The 25464-nt window shown below is 52.2% G+C and overlaps 1 protein-coding gene across 1 annotated transcript in view; it reads right to left on the reverse strand.

The window, feature by feature from the left end:
* Positions 1-18232, reverse strand: part of TSPAN11 (tetraspanin 11) — a gene marked incomplete at its 3' end in the record, with an annotated part of 38311 nt that extends 20079 nt beyond the window's left edge. The window contains exons 1-2 of the mRNA XM_080706103.1: positions 18140-18232; positions 6861-7052 (exon numbers count right to left, since the gene is read on the reverse strand). Of these exons, the coding sequence (XP_080562229.1) occupies positions 6861-7052; positions 18140-18223 (276 nt within the window). The 5' untranslated portion in view covers positions 18224-18232. The remainder of the gene's footprint in view (positions 1-6860; positions 7053-18139) is intronic.
* Between the last annotated feature and the right edge of the window lie 7232 nt (positions 18233-25464).

The following is a 25464-nucleotide window of genomic DNA, read 5'->3' on the forward strand; positions in this document are numbered from 1 at the left end:
GAGTCCATCTTGTCTATTTTCCCCTCTCTGCTGCACAAACCAGGCTGGGAGAGGAAGGGCTCTCTCATTCTGTTGGCTCCCAAAGCTTTGGCTGTAGGAGCTGACCCTTTGGGATAATGGGCAGCTGACTCAAAGATCCAAGTGCCACCAAGTAGGGTAGGTGATGGCCTCCCTCAGCTGGACAGTGGGTGGAGAAACACAAGGTCCTCAGCCTGCGGGAGGATGCAGTAAAGCCCCGCAGGGGATGAGACCGGCTCCTTCCATATTCCACCCCGTCACCACCTTCTCTGAGGGATGTAGTCTCGCCCAGGCTGTGGGGACCCTGAGAGAAAGGATCTTAAGAATAACTCTGTTTATTTAGGTTCCTTCTCAAAGGAGATCGGTCATGACGATGGTGATGTAAATGTTAATTAGAGCCACATTTTGATGATCTTTATATAACGTGGTGACTCGTTTCCTAAGACCTTAAAATGCTTCCTTGTTATCCTCACATCTCGTCCCGTCTAAAGTTGGGAACATCACAGGGGAAGGAGATGCTGAGTGGCTTGTCCATACCCCAGAGCCAGTAAGGCAAGCTATGTGAAGTCCCGGCCTAGATATGGCCGCCCTGGATTCCAGGCCTTACGGCCCAGTTCGCCAAGCCTGACTGCCCTGGATGGAACCCTTGTAATTCTGGGTCCCCTCATTTTCTAGAACTTCTTACTTTTTATCCATCCCCTAAGAATAAAAGAGCTCCCAGCGAAGACCCAGTTTAGTCTGAACCATCCATCTTGATCTTCATTTGGCTGAAGATGTGAAAGTTTGCAGAACCCATATTCAAAACTCTAAAAATAGTCCTCTCTTTTGATCTGGGTGGCATCGGTCCTGGTCATTGGCCTTAGGCACAGATGGCCTGAATTATCTGTCTCTCTCATGCAGTCTTAGCTAAAAAAGATGATCTGGCATGAATAATTTAAGGCCTCTTGCCTTTCCTCCCTCTGCAGACTTCCAAAACCAAGCTGGCCACCATGTCAACGCCTGCAAAGACATGCCATTCCTGTCCCTGGTGGGCATGTCCTCTTAGCAAAGTGGCTCTGAGGGGTTGCAGATGTGCCAGGTTGAGGGCTCGGGCCAGGACAGACAGCCTGCCCGTGTGTGAGCTGGACGACCCTCTCTGGGTATTTCGCTGGGAACTTTCAAGGCCAGCCTCCCCTTCCTTCCAATCCAAGTTGGATGGACATCATTCGGTTGCCCAATCTTTCATCTTTCCCTTTTTCTCTTCGGAAAACTTTGTACAGAGCTGGACTCCTGGCCCCTTTTTCCTCTGGAGCATCCCTCAGCTTTCAGCTGATTAAAGATTTCAAAAGGAAGTCAGACGTGGAGGTGGAAAAAAAATGAAACAAAACCGAGGAGGAAGCTTCAGGAACCACAGAACACTTTCAAAGCCCCTTCACAACACCACTGGGTTTAAAACGGGAGCCTGGGTTTTCTGTGTGTGTCTGCCCAAGAACAGCCTGACAGGACCTTCTTGGTTTAAACAACTCAGAAACTCAATAATTCAGGGGCTGGCGGTGGCGGGGAGGGGGGCAGGATGTGGTTACCCAGGATCCTCTGCTTTCCACGATCTGTCCTTGGGCTGCTTCTGTCTTTGCTTATTTCAGAGGAGAAAGTTTGAGGCTAAGGGCATGTTGTTTGTTAGCCTGTTGGCAGAGATGTTTGACCCCGCAGTCCTGCACCAACAGTGTGTGTGTGTGTGTGTGTGTGTGTGTGTGTGTCTGTGTGTGCACACGTGTGTGTACGCTCTTTCCTGACCTCAGTTTCAAGCTGTTGCCTCCCGGTATGTCTGTTTATAGACATTAAGCCAGAGAGATCATCCGTGCTATGTGGGGTGGGAGTGAACACAGGCAGGTCTCTGTGGGAAAGGTGAAGCAGAGCAAAGAAGGAAACATCTGGAACAGCCTTTCCACCAGCCACTGCGCTCAGCCCCCAAGGACTGGCCAGCTCTGTCCATCTGTTGACTCTTGTCACTCAGAAGGTGGGCCAAGAGATACCCACCATACCTCAGGCAGGCGCAGGCCTTGACCTCCCTCTGTCCACATCTCTCCCGCACAGCCCTGGACACAGAGTGTGGTCCCCTCTGGGCAGGCACGTCATTCAAGCCAGGGGACAGGCTGTGCCCAGGGAGGCCAGAGACATTGTACTTTATGGATCCGCCTGGATGGCTGGACAGATCGTGTGTATGGGTCTGGGTCAAAAAGAATGAAGCTGTTGTACTGGTATTGGGAAGAGAGTTAAAAAAGTATTAATGTATCAGTCCTGGGAAAGATGTCCAACCTTGAAACATATCGTCTTTACTAAGAAAGCCAGGGTTAGCCAACATGTCCTTGCATTCCTAAGAACAATTTAACACATTGTGGGGGAAAAGACGAAATGTAAAAGCCTGTGTTTGGAGACAGAGATGTCTCCCCCTCTCAGGCCATAAATCTAGGCCTGTGTTTGGAGACAGAGATGTCTCCCCCTTTCAGGCCATAAACCCAGCTGGAGAGATAACAGAAGCAGAGCCGGGGCTGGCGATAAGGTGTAACATGATCTCCAAAAATCAAAGGGACCTGCTGGACTTAGACAATATAAAAACTCAGTAAACTGGAGTTCTTTGGCATTTTCGTTCGAATTGCCCCCCTGTGTCTGCTCCAGCACAGGGCTTTAACTATCTCTATATTTCTATCTTTTTAATAAACTTCTTTAAATCTGCAGCAGCTGTCCAAGCAATGAATACTTATTCTTAGCTTAGGACAAGAATCCACGGTTTTTCTGTTTGTCTCTGTGTGTCTGGTGGTAGGGGGGGATTATTTCACACCACACACCTTTCCCCCCAACCTATCTCCTGCAACAGCTGTGGTGGTGGTGCAGAGAGCCGGGCAGGGCCAGGGGTGGGACTTTAATCTCTCCTCTGGCCTTAGGCTGCCTAGGGGAAGAGCACCTCTGATGAGACTGTTCTTGAAAAAGCCAGGAACTCAGAGCAGCCCCAGTAATGCCTGGATGTCCCAGGGCCCCACCCACCTGGGGTCCCGCCTCCGTCTAATGGGAGCGAGGAGCCCGGATGCTGCAGTGTCCCATCCTATGGTCAGTCCCTGGTCTCCTGCCCTCAGTCCCGCCTGGGCCCTGCCAGAAGCTTCCTCTTGTATCCACTGGATCTCTGTGGACCACAGATCTGCACTAGCCTCCCTGGGACAGGAAGAGGTACATGAGCCTACCTTCTGTCCTGCTCGGCCTCCTCGGGGGAGCAGAGGGGACCCAGCCTGGATCCATGGACCAGCTCCAGCCTCATGTGCTGTGCCTCTCTGAGTAGCCCCCTCAGCTGTGAAGTGGGGTGAATACCTCCTCTCTGGGGGGAGTGCTGGGCAGAGCACTGCTGGACTGCGTGCTTCTCGCTGGCAGTGTATAACTGTCAATTTCAAAACTTCAGATTTCCCGCTGCCTTGACAGCCCCATGATCAGACTGTGAGCACCCTGCCCAGATGACCAGGCGACCAGAGGGTACAAGTTCCCCTCCTGCTCAAGTTACCAGTGAAGCCCCCCTCCAGGCCTCTCCTCCTGAGCCCCACCCACAGGACCCCACCTGAGAGCCTCAGTCTTTGTTCCCATCTGCATGGGGCTCCTTCCAGTGACCTGCCCTGGACTTGAGAAAATCACCTGTCTGTGAGCTCAGTTTCTTCCTCCGTTAGGAACACGTAGAGACAGTAAATATCTCCCCAGGGCAGGCAAGGAAGGGCTGAATCAGTGTGCACGCACGTGTGTTGGTTGCTGACAGTGGTTTATTGAGGCCAGTGATGCTCAGTGAACCGTGGCATGAGTGTCATCCCTGGCCCTTGCATGGCCAGTCTGGGGCTGGTTCCCAGGGCTGCAGGGGACCACTGGCTGTGCGCGGCTCCTCAAAACCAGGACTAATGGTTCTGAGGCACAAGGAAGGTCCTCAGCGAGGGGTTCTGCCTTTCTTTTTGGGTTGCTGAGGAAGGGAGGAGGAGACAGCCAAGGGCTCATGGCTCAGCAGCCTGCCCGTGGGCAGACCTTTGGATGCAAGGGGCCGTGGGCTTGGCATGAAACCAGAAGCCAAGCAGAATGCCCCGCAGAGCTGGAGAGGAAAGAACTTTTCCCTCTGAGCCAAGAGCACCAGCCTGTGCAGACTTCAGGCCCTGTAAGGGATGGTCATGGCTGTGCGGGACACGTCCCTGCCATGTTCACCCGGTCTGGTCCCCGCGCCTTCTCCAGCTCCTTGGGTCAGATCTGGGACATGCCACAGGCTCTTAAGGACCTAGACTACCTGGCTCTGCCTCACTCTGCTGGAAAGACGACTGTCCCTCCACACCCAGGCTTCAGCCAGCCTCGGATGGTGGATGTGCGGTCAGGCCTGTGAAGGCCGCCTCTCTACCAAGCATGTGCAGATTTTTTTTTTTTTTGAGGCGGGGGGGGGTCTGGCCATTTTTCCCTAAGCAATATAGTACAACTATTTACAAGGTATTTACATTGCATCAGCTATTATATGTACTCTAAAGACGAATTAAAGTTATAAAAGTCTGTACATAGTTTACACACAAATATTAGACCTTTGCATATACACAAGGGACTTGAATATGTGTACATTTCCTGGGGGTTCTAGAACCAATCCTTCATTGATACCAAGGGACACCCATACTCAGGTCAGATGGATATCTGACCTGATGGATCTCTATCTCCCTGCTGCTGGAGAGGAGCTCAAAACCCACACCCTGGAGCCCTGTGGGATGTCCCCCCTCCGCCCCCATGACTGTGCACCCTGCCAGCGCCCTGGCTCTGGGCTACCCCTCAGAGAAAAAATCAGGAATTCTTCAAAACAGGGGAGAGCCACCCAACTGGGCCTGCACACAGCAGCCTTTATATCCAGGGCGAAAAACTAGGTCGCTGCTGGTGAGAGAGAGGCTGCGGGGGCCAGTCAGCCAGCCCCCGCCCCCCTGCAGCACCCCTCTGCTGCCTCCTCCCAGAGACTGCATACAAGTCCCTTTGATGTGTCCTTGCTGTAGGGTAAGGAGAGACCCCCCAGGTCCCGGGGAGCTGGCCACGGCCCAGGAGTGCCTGACAGATTAGGAGCTGGAGCTGGGGTTAGCCTGAGTTCTGAGCTGGATCCCAGGCCTCTGGTCCTGCAGGCTCCCCCTGGCCACATTCCCAACACTGAGCAGCTATGGATATTCTTCCCAGACTCACAGGACCAAGTTTGTCACGGAGCCCATGGCACCTGCCACGCCAGCCATGAAATACTCTTGCCATACAATCTAGTCGGTGAGATGCGATGGGGCTTCCAGATGGAGCTATCAGGAGAACATGTCAAACAACATCATGGGGTTGTAGTCTGAAAATGCGGGAACGCCAGAGGCCAGATGACCTCGCTCCTCCCAACAGAGAGATTGCAAGAGAAAAAAAGAGAGAGAGAAAGAGATTGACGGCGGGAGGTCAGAGACTGAACGAGACTCAGGAGGCAATCAACCAACTCGAACACACGGGGCTAATTTAGACGGTGACTCAAACAGACTTAAAGAACAGTGAACCGGTCAGTTAGGGAAATCTGAAACCACCCAGTTCCTTTATGATATTGAGGAACGACTGTTTTGTTTTTAGGTGTGATAATAGTAATGCTGTTATGTTTTCTTTTTTTTTTTTATGGTACTAGGGTTCCTGGAAACCCTTCTACTTCCGGGCTACATTCCCAGACCTATTTTTTTTATATACTTTTAAAAAAAAATTGGAAACAGGGTCTCTTAAGCCACCGCAGCTGGCTTTGAACCTGCGCGATCCTCCTGTCTCTGCCTCCCAAGCGCGGGGATTACAAGCGTGCACCACCACACCCGGCTGCTGTTGTGTTTTCTAAAAAAGGAATCCGTAAGTTTGAGAGATACCTGCTGAAACCTTTGCAGATGACAGGGTGCCTGGAGTTGTTCCCAAAGACCTCTGGGGCGGGAGGATGTAGGGATGTGGGGAGAGCAGCCCTGTCAGGAGGGGTTAATTGGGGGGTCCTTGGATGAGGGGAATATGGCTTCACTATCATGCTTTTTATCTTTGAAAACTACCATGATAAAATCTAGAAGAGGGAGAAGAAGAAAAGGAGAAAGGAGTACGAGGAGGAGGAGAAAGGGAAAGGGAGAAGGAGGAGGAAGGGAAGGGGAGAGTAGGGAGAAGGGCAAGGAGAAAAAGGAGGAGGAAGAGGAGGAGAGACACAGAGGAGCAGAAAGAGAAAGAACAGGAGGGAAGAAAAGAAAGAAGGAAGAAGGAAAAGGAAAGGAGGAGGAAGAAGAAGAGGAGGAAGAGGAGAGGGAAAAGGAGAAAGAAGGAGCCGGGCGTGGTGGCACACAGTTGCAATCCCAGCATTTGGGAGGCTGAGACAGGAGGATCGCGGTTCGCGGACAGCCTCAGCTACTTAGCGAGGGCCTTTGCAACCCAGTGAGACCCTGTTTCAAAATAAAAGATAAAAAATAGGGCTGGGGGTGTAGTTCGGAGGTCAAATGCCCCTGGGTTCCATCCCCAGTACCACACACACAAAAAAAAAAAAAGGAGGAAGAAGGGAAGAATAAAGGGGAAAAGGAGGTAGAGGAAGAGAAAGAAGAGGAGGAAGAAGAAGGAGGAAGAGAGGGAGAAGGAGGAAAAGAGGGAGGAGGAGGAGGAGGAGCAAGCTGAGTAGGTAGGGGCAGCTGTCAGGGCAGTGACTGATCCTGCTCTCCTGACTCTGTCCTAGGAACATAGCAGGACCAACGGGCGGCACAGCCCAGCAGCCCACTCCGGCTCCCCACGGCCGCAGTGACCTTCTCACTCTCGCTGGGGACCCCTGGGGACGGTGGCACGCAGGGCGCACTCACTGTGGAGAGGCAGCTCTTCTGCTCCCGGACAATGGCGCCGAAGCCCAGGAAGCCGGTCAGCATGACCAGAGCGCCCCCGAAGATGAGGATGTAGGCGGAGGCGGCGAAGGTGCTGGAGGCCAGGACGCCCAGGTAGCCGCTCTTCTCCACCAGCGTCCAGACGCCCACGGCTGTAACGGCTGCCCCGCCCGCCTGCAGGAGAGAGCAGGGTGGTGGCGAGTCAGGTCTGGAGTACCTACTGTATACCAGGCACTTTAGTGTATCACCTTGTTCAGTCCTCCAAAGAGCCCGAGAGAAGAGTTTGAGTATCCAATGTTACATTTTATAGATGAGGAAATGGAAGCTTATCGATCTCAGGAGATTTATCTAAGGTCACACAGGTAAATGAGTTACAGAACCAGATTTTGTTGTTTCTCTGCTTTTTGGCTAAGATCAAGTACAGAACCAGATTTTATTTATTTTTTTTTGGTACTGGGGATTGAACCCAAGGGCATGCTACCTCTGAGCTACACACCAGCCCTTTATATATTTTATTTATTTTATTTATTTTTAGTTTTAGTTTTATTGGTGCATTGTAATCATACATCACACTGGAATACAAGACTTGAGAGGATATACAAGCACACATCATCCAATTAGCCCTCATCCAATCCCCATTCCACTCCCTCCCACTCCCTTGATCCCATGCTTGTTTGGTGATTAACTTTGATACATATGTTTATGTACCTCCTGCTTTTTAAAGAGGCTCCATCCTCCCCTATTCCATACCCTCTGATTGGTCACCTTAATTGCTTTACTATAGGGCCCTTTCTATAGCTCGACCACTGCTGGTTGCCCCTTTCCTCCTAGTTATTGCTGATTAGGGGAAGCATCTGGTTTTAATTTTCTGCGATATTTCTCTGTGCATGCCGCGTTGCAAATACCGATCCCACTCTTGATGGCCCCAGTTGTGGCCCGGCTACCCGGTGGACTGATCCAGACCTCGCTGGCTCAAGCAGCGGCCTTGCCTCATGGAAGGCCCCGATTCTGGTCTCGCTGGCCCCAACACTGGCCTAACCCCTGAGCTGGCTCTGATCCCGGCCTTGGAGGCCCCAGCACTGGCCTTGCCTCAGGGCAGGCTCCGATCCCGGCCTCGCTGGCCCCAGCACCGGCCTAACCCCTCGGCAGGCTCCGATCCCGGCCTCGGAGGCCTCAATAGTGGCCTTGCCTCACGGAAGGCTCCAATGCCGGCTGCTGGTCCTGGCACCGGCCTAACCCCTCAGCAGGCTCCAATCCCGGCCTCGGAGGCCCCAGCACTGGCCTTGCCTCAGGGCAGGCTCTGATCCCAGCCTCGAAGGCCCCAGCACTGGCCTTGCCTCACAGCATGATCCGATCCCGGCTTCACTGGCCCCACCACTGGCCTAACCACTCAGCAGGCTCCGATCCTGGCCTCGGAGGCTCCAGCAGCAGCCTTGCCTCACAACAGGCTCCAATCCCAGCTTTGCTGTGTCTGTCACCGGCCTCACCCCTTGGCAGGCTCTAATCCGAGCACCCTCTTCGCCCAACCATTTGTCCCATGTTCTCGAGCATTCTGCCTCTGGGGTCATTACTTCAAAGGTTCCAGGTATAATGCATCAGATCTCTGCCTCCCCTAAGTGCTGCCAACTGCCATTGCCACTGCTTCCACCATTTCAAATCTTTCCCAAGCTCTTTTTCCACTCTGAATGTTGTCCAGTGTTCCTAAGCATGCGCGATGGTAGCATTCGACCTTTGGTGTAATTTCTCCAAAAAAAAATAAAAATAAAAAAAATAAATAAGGTTGGTAGGCTCCGATTTCTGCTTCTTCTGAATCAAGTCTCCACCGCCAATGCGGAGACCGCTTTCAGCACTGCCTCTTGGTCTCCTTGGTCTCCGCTAAAGTCTCTCTCCTTACAGGTGATGTCCAAGATTCTTAACAATGTAGAGAGGAAGCAGTCCTCCTTAGCGGGGAATTTTTCCAATAATTCCAGTTCATTTGGATAAGTTTTGTCTGCATCTCCAGTATCCTGGCATCCGCCATGGCCTCCTTGACCCCTCTCTGATATTTTCCTTTTTCCGTTTTCTTTTCCTTTTTTACAGGGTCCTTTCGGGTGGAAAGGGGGTCGCCTAGGGGTGCCCCGCCAGCACCTGCCCACCTGCCCAGGGTCGGGGCCAGAGGCCCGGACCACAGGGTCCTTCCGGGTGGAAAGGGGGTTGCCTAGGGGTGCCCCGCCAGCGCCTGCCCACCCGCCCAGGGTCGGCCTGGACCACAGGGTCCTTCCGGGTGGAAAGGGGGTCGCCTAGGGGTGCCCCGCCAGCACCTGCCCACCTGCCCAGGGTCGGGGCCAGAGGCCCGGACCACAGGGTCCTTCCGGGTGGAAAGGGGGTCGCCTAGGGGTGCCCCGCCAGCGCTTGCCCCTATATTTTTTATTTTGAAACAGGATCTCACTAAGTTACTGAGGGTCTCGCTAAATCGCTAAGGCTGCGATCCCCCTGTCCCAGCCTCCCAAGTACTGAGATTATAGTCGTACACCACCATGCCTGGCTTAGAATCGAATTTAAAATCCAGATGTGCCCGCTACGTCCACGCTTCTTACTAGGATGCCTACTGAAGCCCTGTGCTGAGGCAGGGGAGACAACTGTGGGCATACGAGGCCCCTCACCTCCCTAGTTCCCGGCCAGCCCAGGGCTTCTCTATTCTTGTCCTCACTTGACCCACAGGCACGCTTTCATATGCCTTCCTTGTCCAATCCTTATGTTTGGTCCACAGAGGAAAGTTAGATTACCCGAGGGCCTGGACAAGACAGCAGGGCCAGAGCCTGCCCACTCGGTCACAGCGGCTCCGCCAGCCATCAGCGGTCTGTGCACTCCATAAACTCTTCCATGGGAGGGTGGCAGGAAGAGAGATTGCTTCTTTGCTAACTGCCTTGTTCCCTTTTGGTCTTGAGAAGGGGCCAGGGAGAGGACTGCTGATTTGCAGGCCTGAGGGTTGCCTCCTGACGAAGAGTAGACCTGGGAAGTAAGGCCAGGGTGGCTCAGCTTGCTTGGTTAATGAGGCTGAATGACGCTCTCTGTGACTGTCAGACTCAGCAGAAAAAAAAAAAGTGGGTTGTGCGCATGCGTGAGTATCTCCACGGTGGCAGGTGTGGAATTTTAGGGGAGTTTGCCCAGGGTTGGAGAGAGGATCTCTGGGACTTGTGGCCATTTCTGCTACCTGCTCCTGAGAAGGTGGGCTTCTGCCTACCTCCCAGTCTGTCTCCATTTAAGGATGGGTCTGTTAGCTCTGATGGATGGTGGGTGCTTCCTACGCCCCCCTGCCCCATCCCCATCCACTCCTTCAATGCTCATCTCTGTGAGGGGCTCCCTGCAGGCCATGGAGTGACTCTCCAGGGGGCTCCACTCTGCCGTTTCTCTGTTCTCTGACCTGGGCAGTCAGGACCGCAGCTGGGCATGTGGAAGGTGGCTCTTGGCAATCAGCGCGGGCCAGGCACCTACGTGCCTCAGTTTCCACACACTCTGTCGTGTCTTCTTCTCAGCGTTGTCCCTGTTCTGTGAGCATAGGGGCAGAGCACATTTTTTTTTTCTGTTGTGAGGTGAAGAAACTGAGGCTTGGCGAGAATGAGAATGTTAACAGTGTTCCCAGGAGCACCATTAGAGCGTCTTAGAGTTGGAACTCAGAGCCACACGTTCTGGGGGAAAATCCAAAACTTTGTCCCAAGATCTCTGGGAGTGGGTGGGCCTGCTTCTCCACTTCTGCTCTTTAAATAGACGTGATTTCCTCGAAAGGCCATTTAATATCCATCGTCACCTCTACCAGGTAAGAGAAATGGAGGGAGAAGGAGGAGGACATCACACAGAGCCCCAGCTGGGATGCTCCAGATGGGACTAGAGAGGCCACTGTGCCGTATTTCCTCCATCCCATGAGGCACATTTTTTCCCTCTCCAAAACTGAGATGCAGGTTATGATTGATGGTATCTTACAATTATATCTGGCAGCAATTTTTCTTAGTGGTACCCAAAACAATAGTGTAACTTACAATCGATGCTGTCTTGGGTTCTCTGAGATACATGGTAGATGTAGGTTATCTGCGGCCCACACAACTGGTCCATGACCAGTGAGGAATTCCCTGAGTCTAGTCGGTAGAATTAGACAACGGATATCACTGTCCAACAGAAATGCCCATTGGCCAATGTCCATGACCAGGGTTTCCAGCAGAATATGCCACGCATAATTTTTTGTGTCCCTTACAGGGTGCCTGAAAGACTTGGACGAGTTTCAACTTTGTAGAACTAGCTCTGTGACCTAATGCAAGTCCCTGGTACTTGGGGACTGTAATCTGTCTGGGCCTGGCTTTCTTCGTCTCTCAAATAAGGGCCTTATACTGGATCGGTGGTTCCCCATCTATAGCCACTAAGGACCCCTCTGATTACCTGTTTTGAGGGCTTTTGCCTACCAAACACAGTGCATTAATTAAGTAATAATTCAACTCTCATTTTTTATTAATCAAAGGCATGTAACAGTGCCAAGGAAGAGATTTTGAACAGCATGAGCTAGTCAACGTGACCACGCTGAGTTGATCTAACTCCAGCAAAAAGATGAAAAACTTGGCGTTTTAATGGGTATAGTCTCCTTATAGAAATAGGCACACTATCCATTTTCTACTAGGCTAGTTAACCCTCTATCCCCCAGACCAGAGTGTAGGCTGAGGAGCTGAATCCACAGCCACTGGCCCAGGGAAGATTAATTTATTGGGGGACATAGAACCCACTGAGCCTCTGATAAGATCTGAATCCCCTGTCTAGAGAAAGTCGTTTACATAAAACAACCACTCTGGTCTAGGTCTATTCTCTGAAAGTTTATTCTGGCATCACATAATAAGCCCTTGTGTAGATGTGTCTCCCCCTCAGTCCTGGCGACACAATTACCTGGGGAGCAATAAAATAAAAACAAAACATCTCAGGCCAACCGGCATGTCGGGGAGGGAGTGGCCCATTAAGGATCACCGCCTAATTTCGTGATGAGCTGTGTGAGGGTGGGGGAAGCCGTCCACCCCTCTCCCCCAGTAGGTGGCGCTTTGCTGAGTCTCACAGACCACACAGGACTCACTTTCCCAGGAAGTGTCTCCTGATGCTCCGGGCCCCCTCTCTCTTCTGGGAAACAATTACCCAGAACACTTGTTCAGGACTGGAACACCATCATCTCCTCCCATCTACAGCGGAAGCTTTGGGGTCCAGGATAAATAAAAAGGAACAGAATTTTTCATCAAAAGGGACAAAAACCAGTTAATGTAAGAAAGGAGACCAGTGCGTGGCTCCCAGGAGAAGGGTTAGGGGCTATGAAAAACGCAGCCAGGGAGAGGCGCAGTATCGGTCTGGCTGGGGTGACAGCTGAGTCTCCAGCCGCTGGGTGAGGTTTAGAGACACAGCCCTGATGACGGTCTAGACAACAGCTCCATGCTGGAAATCGAGACACAAGTCTGAATCTGCAGAGATGCCCGCCCACCCCCAGAGTGTGACATCTGGTGGAAAAGTGAGTGTCTGAAGGGGACCCTGGGTGTGATTAGCTGCGAGGCTTTCCAGTCGGTCAGGGGCCCTCCTGCTTGGGACTTGGTCAGCTTTTGAGAAACTAATCTTTCCTCTGCACAGGAGAAGTGAGACTGCTGGCCTGGCTCACAGGACGGTGGAAGTCGGCAACCCGGGGCCCATCCTGCCGTGCCCGCTGGCTGTGCTATGCTCGGTCCCTCTAAGCCTCAGTGTCTTTATCTGTAAATTGTGGCACTGGATGGGACCGTGTCTAAGGTCCTTCATGCAGGTAAAATGGTCCTGTTAGAGCCGGGCATGGTGGCGCATGCTTGTAATCCCAGCATTTGGGAGGCTGAGACAGGAGGATCGCGGTTTGCAGACAGCCTCAGCTACTTAGTGAGGCCGTTTGCAACTCAGTGAGACCCTGTTTCAAAATAAAGAATAAAAAATAGGGCTGGGGGTGTAGCTCAGCAGTAGAATGCCCCTGGATTCCATCCCTGGTACCACACACACACACACACACAAAGTCCCTGTTTAGTAGCAGAGGACAGCCTCCTGTTTGCATGCCTCCGGGAGGATGCTCCGGGACCAGTGGCTCCTGGCAGTCACTCGGGCCACTGGAAACCGCCAAAGTCATCAGAAAGGGCGGGAAGAGCTCTGCCCCCTGAGCTGTCACGCAGCCATTTGCATAGAGTTGTGTCAACAGGATTTGGCTCTTCATGGAAACGGGGCTGCTTTTTCTGTGGAATATTAACTACATTTTTCAAAGCCACGGCCTGTGGTCGATGAGGCAGAAAACCCCGCGGAGGGTGACGCCGGATAACGAGGACACAGCAGGCCACGAGGGGCAGAGTGGGTCACTCACGCCGTGTAATTTTAGGAACTGCCTGTTTATAGAAAAGAAACCTTGCCAAAACGCGGACCAGGATTAGCCTGAGCAGCTTGCAGGCCCGGGGCCTGTGGGAACGCAGGCGGCAGGCCCGAGGGAAAGCAGGCAAAAGTGGTCCAAAAGCATTTGTGGCTCAAACCACCGTGGGGTTTCTGAGCTGAGGGTCAGGATGCCCAGGGAGCAGGTGTGACCGGTCTGTTTCCAGGCTGCTGATCTGAGAACAGATCAGCCTCCCTCTCTCCACTTCTGGTCCTCCTGAGTTCCTGCTCCACCCAAAGGCGTGGGGAGCCCCCTGCTGAGCTGCGCCACGTCCACTGCTGAGAAAACTCCAGGCCCCGGGAGCCCCTGGAGCACGGAGCCCAGCCTCACTCACAGGGCCTCTTCAAGATCTGCCCTGGCCTGGTTTTTGGCTTCATCTGCGGCTACTTCCCGTCCTCCACGCCTGGACTTTAGTCAGGATGACTCAAGCAGTTACTAACAGAGTGTGGATGCCCACTAACTGAGGTCAACGGGGTGAGCTTGGGTCTGGGTCAAAGGCCAAGCTTCTCCTCTCTGGGCTTATTCCTTCCCACCATCCTCAAGGGTAACCTTTGTCCTGCCTCTTCTGCAAAACTCCCGCACACCCTTCCGGGCCCCTTTCAAGTGGCCCGCCTGCTCCCGTCTCTGGGCAGGTGAGCTGTGCACTCCTGCGGCACTCTGGTCCCCCTTCCCAGCACTCCTTGCACCCCGGGAGCCCTGGGGCCCAGTCTGGCATGCGGGGGCCCCCCGCAGAGCGAGGGACATGGAGGGTAGGGCTTGGACAGAGGGCTTTGGAAATGGTGTCTTCTCCCTACCTAGACTGCTCACGTTCTGGGGATAACAATGAGGATTTCTCTTCTCTGATTTAGGGCCATTTTTATATTTAGAGGGTTGGTGTGGATCCCAGAGGAGGGGGTGCCATTCAAGGGATCTCCGTTGCCAGGTTAATGTTTGTTATTCTCTCTTGCTTTTTTTCTTTTTTTTTTTTTTTTTGGTTCTGGGGATTATTGAACCCAGAGGCATTCTACTTCCAAGCTACAGTCCCAAGCCTCGTTTTATTTTTTAATTTTAATTTGGAAACAGGGTCTTGCTGCTTGCTAAGTTGCCGAGGCTGTCCTCAAACCTATGATTCTCTTGTCTCAGCCTCCCAAGTACTAGGGTTACAAGAGCATACCACCATGCCTGGCTATTTTTTATTATTATTATTTTAAAACAGGGTCTTGTTAAGTTACTGAACATCTTGCTAACATGCTGAGGCTGGCCCTAAACCTGTGATCCTCCTGTCTCAGCCTCCCAAGTGCTGGAATTACAGGTGTGGGCCACCACGCCCAGCTGTGTGAGCAAAACTTAAGGATGGGCTTTGCCATGCTAAGGGTCATTTTTCCCTCAGAAGCATTCTTTCTGAGGCTCTTTGGTTTTAAAAAGCCCTTGATAAGATAAATCAGAACACTGCTTCCTTCTCTTCTCTTCCCTTATCCCATCTCCCATTATAACAAGTGCAAAACCTCACAGGACACACTGCAGGTCGGGGCTGGGAGGGATCATAAGGTCGCCTGTGCATCTTCTGAACCTAGCAGAGACCTTCCTTGACGCCATCCACGCGTTGCACCCAGGAAATCCTTCTGTCTTCCCTGCTAGCTCCGTGTCTCGTGCATGTTTCCATAGTTACAGCATCACAGTCTATTTCTTTTATTTGTTACCGGTGTGTTTCCCCTTTTAGCCTCTCTATTAAACCTCATTCAGTGTCCAGGAAAGAGCTACATGCAGGGAATCTCCTGTAACTTTGAGGGAAGGCGGGAGAGAACTGAATGCAACCCAGGGATGGAGAAAGTAAAGCCCAGAGAGAAGAGACGTCTTGGGCCCCATAACTAGCCAGTGGTAGAATTTTCATGTCCTGTTCAGTGTCCATTTTCCCAAATGGGCTGCTTACCACACAAAGCAGCTCTGCCTGGGAGGCGAGCCATTGGTGTTGGGGGTGGGCAGAGGCTGCCGCGCTCCGCAGGGGAACTCAGAGCCACCACAGAGGCTTCTGCCTCGCCTGTTTACTGCCACGGCCCTGTGCGGACCAAAAGGGCACCAGCTCAACTGTGACCCCCGAGGCCATGTTCAGTGGGGGATGACCTGGGAAATCAAGGGCTTTCTAGCTTTGGGATGGAAGTAGAAAGACCTTCCTGCCTCCTGAAATAATGCTCTCAAGCCCCCTGCGCCGCCCTGGCTGGGGCTCCAGCCCTGCATCTTTCCTGCCATCTGCCTTGGCTGCAGGCTTCCCTTATGGGGTCCCAGGGGCTTCCCGAGATGCTCCACACCCCTGCCAAAGCTCAGGCGGGACAGGTCGCCAGCGCAGAGGCAGCCTCCCCAGACTCTTTCCAGAGCCTGGCAGAGCTCCTGGGAGGTTGGGAAAGTTTTGATTATTAACACAGCCCAGCAGCTAATTAAAATAATAAATTAGAGAACAACATCGTGGGGTGTTGGGAGCCCTGTAGGAAAAGAGAGGGGAAGGAGAACACTTCCCAGGCAGCCGCCGCGTAAGGAGGCCTAGCACATTGGCTTTGCAGGGTGGCAAAGGCAGTGTAAAAGTGGGGACATCTGTGGTCCCTGATCTGGAGCAGAGCGTATCAGAGGAGGCCTTGGGCATGGGGTAGCAGGGGAGGATTACCACCCGAGGCCTGCCCAGAGCATGCTGGGAAGACCCAGGCTCTAGTGTGGAATCAAGTTCAAACTCTATTGTGATGGACTGGGTTGTGTGTCCCCAAAATTCCTACCATGAAGCCCCAGCCTAATGTGTTGGCATTTGGAGATAAGGCTTTTAAGAGGTTAAGCAAGGTTAAATAAGGTCACAAGGGCAAGATCCTAATCTAATGAAAATAGTCTCCAGGGAAGCAGCCACTCAAGGCCACAGCAGGGAGGCGGCCGCCTGGATCCTGCCCAGGTGTGGTCCTGTTGCAACAGCCCTAAGCAGTCAACAGAGTGAGCTCACTTTCCAGTCTTTTAGAGATGGTCCGCAGTGGGTGCATAAAACTTTTAGGATCAGGGAACACGTTCTTTTTTTTTTTTTTTTGGTGGTACTGGGGTTCCTGGAAGCCCTTCTACCTCGGGGATACACTCCCAGACCTATTATATATATATATATATATATATATATATATATATATATATATATATATTTTTTTTTTTTTTTATTTGGAAACAGGGTCTCTTAAGCCAGTGAGGCTGGCTCCGAACCAGCGCAATCCTCCTGTCTCCGCCTCCCAAGCGAGGGGATTACAAGCGTGCGCCACCACACCTGGCTAGGGAACAGAACACATTCTTAAACAGGCAACGCTTATAGCCGGGTGTCATCCTAGTACTTGGGAGGCGAAGACAAGAGGCTCTCAGGCCAGCTTCAGCAACATAGCCAAGACCCTGTTTCAAAATAAATAAATAAATAAACAAATAAATAAAAATAAAAAGTGCTGAGATGTAGCTGGGAAGTGGAATAACCTTGGGTTGAATTCCCAGTACCAAAAAAGAAAAACAAAAAGGTTTGAGGGTGCAGCTCAATGGTAGAACCCCATTGGTTCAATTCCCAGTAAAATAAATGCACACACATGAAGAAGAAGAAGAAGAAGAAGAAGAAGAAGAAGAAGAAGGAGGAGGAGGAGGAGGAGGAGGAGGAGGAGGAGGAGGAGGGAGGAGGGAGGAGGAGGAGGAGGGGGAGAAGAGGAGAGGGGTGGGAGGAAGGAGGGGAGGAGGAAAGATATGCTTACTCAGTGAGAATCCTAAATACCTTATCAGATTTATCTGTTAGAATTGGAGCCATCTGAGCCCACCCAGCCCACGTCCACCACACATGTCTTTATCATTCCACTGTCTTCTTCGCCAGGCTTTCACTATTCCAGGAAATTCTTGCCCAGGAAGATAAAGGTTGAAAATAATTTACTGTTCACTTCCGGAACTTTGCAAGACACACTTAAATAAACACGGGGCTGTTCAGCTTTTTAATAGATAAGCATCTAATGACTAGATGTCTGTTCTTTTCAAAACCCTTGCCCGGCCGTGTCCACCCCACCACAAATCCTCTATCATGGTCCTTCCCAAACTGATCAAGCTCCCTCCGGAAGGAGCCAGAGGGCTGAGACTTAGCCTCCCAGCTATGTTTTACTGAGATGCTCCTTAGACCCTTATTGAGAATTTAATAGACACTGCTAGGAGGTCTCTCTTACCCTGCGTAACAGGATACATAGCTCTACTTTTTGGTAACTTGCTTTGCTGGTAGTTTTTAGACACTGGGCATCTAATCACACCCCTTTCAGAGTCAGGCTATTTGAGGGGGGATCAAGGGGCTTTGCTCCCAATTACCCAGATAATTGCTTTTAGTGACAGGCTACACTGCTCTGGAGAAGCTCAACCTCCTTCCTGGAGGAGTCACTCTGGAGACCTTCCCACTTCAGCCAGTGGCAGCCCCGGCCTCCCCCAAAACTTCTGTGTCTTTGCCCTGGATCTGAAGGGTGTGAACCCCAGAAGGCAAATAGGCTTCAAAGAAAACGAGCCATCGTTCCAGGAGGCCACAATTTCCACCAGGCAAAGAACTGGACCCTCCTTGCGAGCGGCTGGCGCAGCGAGCGCGTTGGTCTTCTATGGCGCTGCTAGTTGGGCGGGGTGTGCGTGCGCCCCAACTCCACGCCCGCCTGCAGACTGGAATCTTTTCTACCCCGCAGTAGCGAAGGTAAGCACGAGCTGTGAGGCTGGCGGGACCTGCCCACGGGCGGCCTTTCTTTGGGAAGAAATCAGCCTTGGGGTGGTGACTCGCCCAAGACCCAGGTGACCGGATTCCCGCAGGCGCGGGCAGCGCGCATGCGCAGCGTCCACTCACCCAGAAGAAGAAGTTGAAGACGAAGAGCAAGTACTTCAGGTAGACAGTCAGCCAGTCGTCCTGCTCCGTCTTGTAGTGCGCCATGGTTGCTGGGCCTGCAGGCGACAACGCACGTGCTGGGCCAGGGGATGCCACGGGAGCCATCCCACCCTCCCACAGTGAGCTCCTGGCCTCTGTAGTCCCTGCAGCCAGGTGGGCTTGCGGCAAAGATAAAGGAGACTGGAAGGCCTTTGGACACCTAATAGAGGTCAGTCTGGGTGGAGTTTTCTAGACCTTTGGGTCTTACTTTGGCCCCCCTGACATGGGTCTAAAATACAGACTATGCACTGTCTCTTACACCTGTCTCTGTCTTATCAGGGCTATAGGACACATGTTTACCTGCCCTACACACGTGTACACACACATACACATGCACGCACACATATGCATGCACACAGGATTACACACTCGGCCTGGCTGCACTGGAATCTGTGCTACGCACCACCTGAACAGGACCTCTTTAGGCATCTGCATGAGCCCCGGATCAGAGCACCGTGCCGGAATGCACCTTGACCACCTCCCAGGCTGGCCCTTGGTGATATCTCAGGCTGCCCTGTCTGTCCCTGGACCCTCGACTTCCCAGGTGAGGAGGCAGGTCCAGGACGGCCCAGTGGTTTGACAGGAAGAAATACAAGAGACTCAGAAGCCTGCCTCCCAGTGTGATCTTGTGAGCAGGTACCGGACCTCCCCTCCCTTAGAATCCTCATGTGTAAGCCGGGCGTGGTGGCGCACGCTTGTAATCCCAGCATTCGGGAGGCTGAGACAGGAGGATCACGGTTCATGGCCAGCCTCGGCTACTACTTAGTGAGGCCCTTTGCAACTCAGTGAGACCCTGTTTCAAAAAAAAAAAAAAAAATAGGGCTAGGGGTGTTGCTCGGAGATAGAATGGCCCTGAGTTTCATCCCCAGTGCTGCAAAAGAAGAGTCCTCATGTGTAAATGCGGATAATAATGATACCTACATCCTAGGGCTGTTTGGAAGATGAAATGTTATGATCTCTGTGAAGGGCTTAGCAGAGACTTTATTTTATTTTATTTTTTTTGCGGGTCTGGGGATGGAACCCAGGGCTATTTGACCTTCAAGCTACACCCCCTCCCCTATTTTTTATTCTTTATTTTGAAACAGGGTCTCACTGAGTTGCAGAGGGCCTCACTAAGTAGCTGAGGCTGGCCACAAACCTGGATCCTCCTGTCTCAGCCTCCCAAGGATGGAGATTACAAGCGTGCGCCATCACGTCCGGGTCTGAACATCATTATTTCTAATAATCTGAGGTATATTTAAAGTGAGAAGAGTGTGCCTCTCTTTACCTTGTCTTTCTGGCTGGCTGGAATGCTGATGTATGGCTGGAGCTCAAGCAGCTCTTTTGAGCCATGGGCTGGAAACCAAAGGCTGAAAAGGGGCAGAGCGTACGTTGAGAGAATGATTTTGGAGCTGCCAGAGCATCCACGGGCCGCTCACCTCCAGACTTAGTTTACATGAGAGACCAACACACGTGTAGCGTCTTTATCTGTATGTATGGATAATCTATTACACAGGGCTAACTTCACCCTGATGTGAGGGTAGAAAAGTATGGGTGTGAGACCCATACCTTTTTTTTTCTCTGAGAATTGAGCTACATCTGTAGCTCTTTTTAAAATTTGAAACAGAGTGTTACTAAGCTACCCAGGGTGGCCTCAAACTTGAAATCCTCCTGTCTCAGCCTTCCAAGTACTGGGATTACAGATGTGCCCCTCTGCACGCTTAGCTAATTTTGTCTTTCTGAAAGATTAAAAGAATTAGGAGTAGAGATTCCAGTAAGCCCCCCCCCCCAGCCCCCTTGTCTGTGTCCAGCGGGGAGGGGCGCAGGCAGGTGTGATTGGAAGGTGGAAGACACAGGGTTACTGAGGGATAGGGTCAGGAGCTGCCTTCTAGACAAGCTCAGGGGCTGGGATCCAGGCCCTGATTGCTGCTGAGCCCCAGGAAAGAGGTGGTGTGGAGGGGAGACTGATTTCAGAAAGGGCAGCGGCCGAGAGGGGATGGGGCCACTGGGCGCAGTTAGGAGAACAGTTAGGAGGTTGGTACCAGAGTCACAGAAAGCGGTGATGAGGTCTGGCTGGCCAGCAGGGGGCAGACCCCAGGGGGCCCTGGGGGTCCTGTCAGGCCCTGTGCAAGGAAGAAAGGGAATTGACTTCTAAGAAGGCAGCAAGCAGAGGAGCAGTCCAGGAGGTAAAGGAGAGGCAGCTGGTCCTCTTCTTGGCCTCTGCTTGCCGTTGACTCCTCCCTCCCGGCTTTGGCTCACAGGGTACCCAGAATCTGACACACCTCTACTTTCTGCAAAATGCACCAGGGCTGGCGGGACCCAGCCCTCTTGGAAGGTGGCCGTCCCCCCTTCCCTGAGGCCCAGGGCCGCAGCTGGTGCCTGGCCTGCAGCAGTCCATTCGTTGGCAGCTTTTTCTCATAACCTTGTTTATCGATGGAAGTTACTGGGCGGACTGGTTTCTGTTTGGGAACTCTGCTCCCCGTCTGGGAGGGGCGGAGGCAGCCCCGTTTCCTGCCCCCCCCCCCCCCCCCCCCGCTGCTGCCTGAGCTCAGGTGAGTTGCTACTTTCCCATTGGGATGTCTCCCCATCCCAGTCCCAGGAGAGGGATGCAGCTGCCCAGGGCATGCCCTGGAGACCTAGAAGTTTCATTGAAACAGACCGCTGGGTTTCTGATTCTGATTCATGAAGTTTGGGGTGAGACCTTGGGGAATTTGCTCCCGGCTAAGTCAGTCAATGCTCCCGATTTGCCCAGGATGGAGCGATTTCTTGGAATATGTCACTCTCAGAGCCAACCCTGGGTAATCCCAGGCAAACAAGGATGGGGGGAGGGAGTCACCCTGTTCCCAGGTACTGCTGGGCGCAGGACAGACCAGGCTTTGTATTGGGGTCTCCTCCAGTCCTGAAAGCCCAGGGCCTTGTGACGTCAGCGTCTTCTCTCTGGGGCAGGCGTAACAGAGGGGCAGGGTGGGCACGTCCGCTCACGCTAAATTCACATTTAGGACACAGTTCCCCTGGGGATGGCAGAGAGTTCCCAGATGGCCCGGGAAGCCATAGCCTCCGGTGCCACGGTTCCGACAGGGGAACAAGGCTGGGATTCAGGGCAGCCAGAGGCCCGGGGGCTGCAAATGCCCCAGTCAGGAGCTGCGCTAGAGCTCAGACAAGCGGCCGCAAATGCCTGCGTGGTGAGGTGACGTTTGGGGGGCTTTTTGTCAGCCTGATGCGCAATGTCACGCAAGGGTCCTGAACGTGGGGATTATTGTCTTTCTATTGCAAGCCCCGCTGCCAGCCCAGCTGAATGTGTGTAAAGTACAGAGAAGACTAGGAACCTGTGGCAAGGGCCCAGATGCACCGGGGGCCCCTGTGAGCGGGGCACAGCCGGCCGGGTCCAGCGCCCAGGAGCAGACGGACCTCCGGGGGCTGCTGGGTGGAGCGCAGAGCTGAGTCCTTTTATAGTGATGGCGGTGGGGATGGGGCTGCCTGGAACAAAACTTACAAATTGCGCACGAATACAAGGCATTGTCAGGCCCCGGGTCTGCGGCCTCTGTCACTGCTTCCCAGGCCTGGTGCTCAACCCCAGAGAGCGTGCTCAGAGGTGTGGTCCCGCCCAATGGTGGCGCAGGGTAAGTAGGATTAATTCTGCCTGTCTGGGAGAGGGTAGGGAAAGGGAGGGGCATTAGTCTGGTTTTTGTAGGGACCCCAGTGGGCAAGGATACTCAGGCAAGGGACAGAGTAAGCAAAGGCCGGGGGGAATGGCTGGGCAGGGTGGGCCGCACCACAGGAGAGGCTGGAGACTCAGCCCCTGGCACGGGCAGTCCTGTCGGCCACACTTAGTGGTGAATCTTCCTCATTCTCTACATTCTTGTGTCCTGAGTCCTCCTCACCAACCTCTTGTTCTCTGTCTGTTCCTATTAAGCAAAAGCTCAGGTTGGGGGTGCCCTGACTGTGTATTCTGCAAGGGGAGAACATCCCATTCCTGGGGGAGGGCTTGTAGGAAGCTTGGCAGTTCTGAGATGAAAGCAATCCTAGTGTCTTTCACCTAACACCATGCCCTCCAGGTTCATCCATGCTATTGTAGACAATTGGATTTCATCTTTTTTAATGGCCGAATACTATTCCATTATGTCTATAGACTACATTTTCTTAATCCATGCATCCATTGGTGGGTACTTAGGTGGTTTCCATTTCTCAGCTCGTGTTAATAGTGCTACAATACGTATGGGTGTGGATGTGTCTTTGATGTGCTGGTTTCACCTCCTTTGGATACATCCCCAGGGGTGGCTTATGTTAAGTGATATAAGCCAGGCACCAAAAGTTAAGTACAGTGTGGTCTCACTCGTGGAGAATCTAGAAAAGTCGATCTTACGGGAACAGAAAGTATAATGCTGGTTACTAGGGGTTGGCGGAGTTAGATGTTGGTCCGGGGACATGAATTATCAGTTAGCTAAGAAGGACTAAGTTCGGAGGTCTACTGTAAAATATGTGATTATAGTTTATAATTTATATTCTCGAATTTATAATTTATATGAATGAGTGGATATAAAGTGTTCTCACCACAAAAATGATCACCGTGAAGCAATAATGCATATGCTAATCAGCCGTCCACGTTGTATAGCCACTTCAAAACATGTCGTACATGATAAATATATACGATTTTATCTGTCAGTTCAGAAAAGACACCCTCCCCCCCACCAGAGCTAGTGTGTGTTTGCTATGGGAAAAAGCAGATCCTACCCCACCCCTCCCTCTTCATGTAAAAAGCCAGTTCCCAGCTCTCAGTTCTTGGCTAGCAAGAGGCCGTGCTTGCACGAGGGCCAAGAACAGTTGGAGAGGAAAAACCAGACTTGGAGGTTTAACTATAATGTAATTCAGGCCTCTAATGGCACTGGGTCACCAGTCCCCACACGGTACGTTTCTTTCCTGTACATAGCCCACCCGATCGTCTTCCCCCTGACTTCCTCTGACTGGCTGGTCTGGTTTTCGCAGCGCTGGGGACGGAGCCCGGGGCCTCAGGCCTGCTCGGCAAGCGCTGCCCCTGAGCCCCAGCCCCAGCCCCAGCACTCTTCCTCACCTTAACTGCAACTTGCCCGACTCTTTCCTGGTGGGTGGACAGTGCGATTGTTCCTCTGAAGTGCTCAGAAAAGTAGGACTTCCTTAGACTGTCGGACAGAGATGTCTGGGAGGAGCCAAACGGATGTCTGGCAGAGTCCCTTTGAGGACTGAAGAAGGCGAGCCCTGGGTGGCAGGGGCCCCGGGGGGTCACACTACAGTTAGTGCCCTGTCGCCCAGAACAGTGTCTTCTCCAGGGTCACTAAAGAGATGTGTGTGTGTGTGTGTGTGTGTGTGTGTGTGTGTGTGTGTGTGTGGTTCTAGGGATGGAATCCAGGAGCATTCTGCCTCCGAAATACACGCCCAGCCCTGTTTTTTATTCTTTCTTTTGAAACAGGTTCTCACTAAGTAGTAGAAGGCCTCACTAAGTAGCTGAGGCCGTGTGCGAACCTGTGATCCTCCTGACTCAGTCTCCCCAGTACTGGGATTACAAGCGTGCGCCACTACGCCCGGCTCACCAATGAGATTTTAATTTTAATCAATATATAATAATAACAAATAACTTACTGGATGCTAGGTTCTAAGCTTAGTGTTATACATACATTAATTAACTTATTACTTAGTTCCATGATGGGGTTATTGTCCTTCTTTACAGAAAAGGAAACTGAGGCACTGGTAAGTGGAGATGCAGACACGTGATATCCGTGCAGGGCGGTGTGCAATGTCTGACTTTTCCCTGAGTGGGTCTAGTTTTGGTTTCTCATAGATTCTTTTAGCTTGGTGGTCTCTGGGGGAGCTGAGAGTCAGGTGTGGTGGGGCACGTCTGTAATCCCAGTACTTGAAAGGCTGACACAGGAGGCTTGCGAGGTTCAGAGCCAGGCACAGAAGCAGCAACTTAGGAAGACCCTAAGCTTAGCGAGGTCCTGTTTTAAAGTAAAAAATAAAACAGGGCTGGAGGTATAGCTCAGAAGTAAAATGTCCCTGGATTCAATCCCCAGTATAAAACAGGGAGGGGGGGGGAGAAGAAGAGGAGGAGGAGGAGGAGGAGGAGGAGGAGGAGGAGGAGGAGGAGGAAAAAGAATGAGAGGCTCTACCCTGGGCACAGACCTGCTCTCTGGTCATCTGTCTCCTTGACTTTGAGGCTGGGGGTGCTTCAGTGAGAGACGGGCCGGGTCTGTGGGCACCCACAGGTAGATAAATGCAGGCAATACTTCTGGACCACACTTTGGGTGCGATTGTTAATTATAGAGTCACAGGAATGGGGCTGTAGGTGGACCTAGGATTAAAATCCTAGCACTAAAAATTCTTAGCGTTTATGTCCCAGGAGACGTGTTTTCCAAAGTACACGGCTATTTTTTGCTTCATTTGCAAATATCAACGCGCACCACGTGCATTAGTCAGGACGCTGCTCCTATCTTTAGGCGAGTGATTTGGCTTCGTACCCTCCACGTGTGCGCCCTGGAGGTTCTGCCCATGGGCTTTGGCTGTTTTCCTGGCTGCCTTTTAAAATTTATTTATTTTTACGTTGCAGCCTGACCTGTGGGATGAGGACTTCCCAGTGCATCTAACAAGAATCAGTGAATAGATACACAAAATAGCAACAGGAAGCTGGGTGTGGTGGCGCACACCTATAATTCCAGTCCTTAGGAGGCTGAGACAGGAGGATTGCAGGTTCGAGGTCAGCCTTAGCAACTTGGAGAGGCCCCCAGCAACTTAGTGAGACCCTGTTTCATAAACAGGAAATAAAAAAGAGGTAGAATGCTCCTGGGATCATTTCCTAGTACCCAAAATCAAACAATCGATCCATCCATAAAAATAAAAAGGGCTGGGGGTGTAGCTCAGAGGTAGAATGACCCTGGGATTAATCTCCACTACTAAAACAAAACAAATAAAAAACCAAAGGTGGAAAAGAGACAGGTGAACCTTCTACCCCTCCTCCCATGGCAGGCGTGGGCCAGCGGGCAGTGCGTTCTGGGTGATGGCTTTGGCGCAGGCATCAGGCAGTCTTCCAGGGCCTCTCAGGAGAGTCCTGCCCGTGCATCCTGAGAGTTTCTGGTCTTTTTCTCCCCGCACTTTCTCTGTCCTCTCTACAGTGTCCTCTTTCCCCCTCGGTGTTCAGTTCCAGTCTCAGATGAGAAACAGAGTCCTGTGCCCATCGCGCATCAAAGTAGAAAATCCTTTTGAAAATCATCTCAACAAGGCAAATGGGAAGAGAACATCGC

Source organism: Muscardinus avellanarius (genome assembly GCF_963383645.1).
Source record: "Muscardinus avellanarius genome assembly, chromosome: 11".
In the NCBI taxonomy this organism is placed as follows: Eukaryota; Metazoa; Chordata; class Mammalia; order Rodentia; family Gliridae; genus Muscardinus; species Muscardinus avellanarius.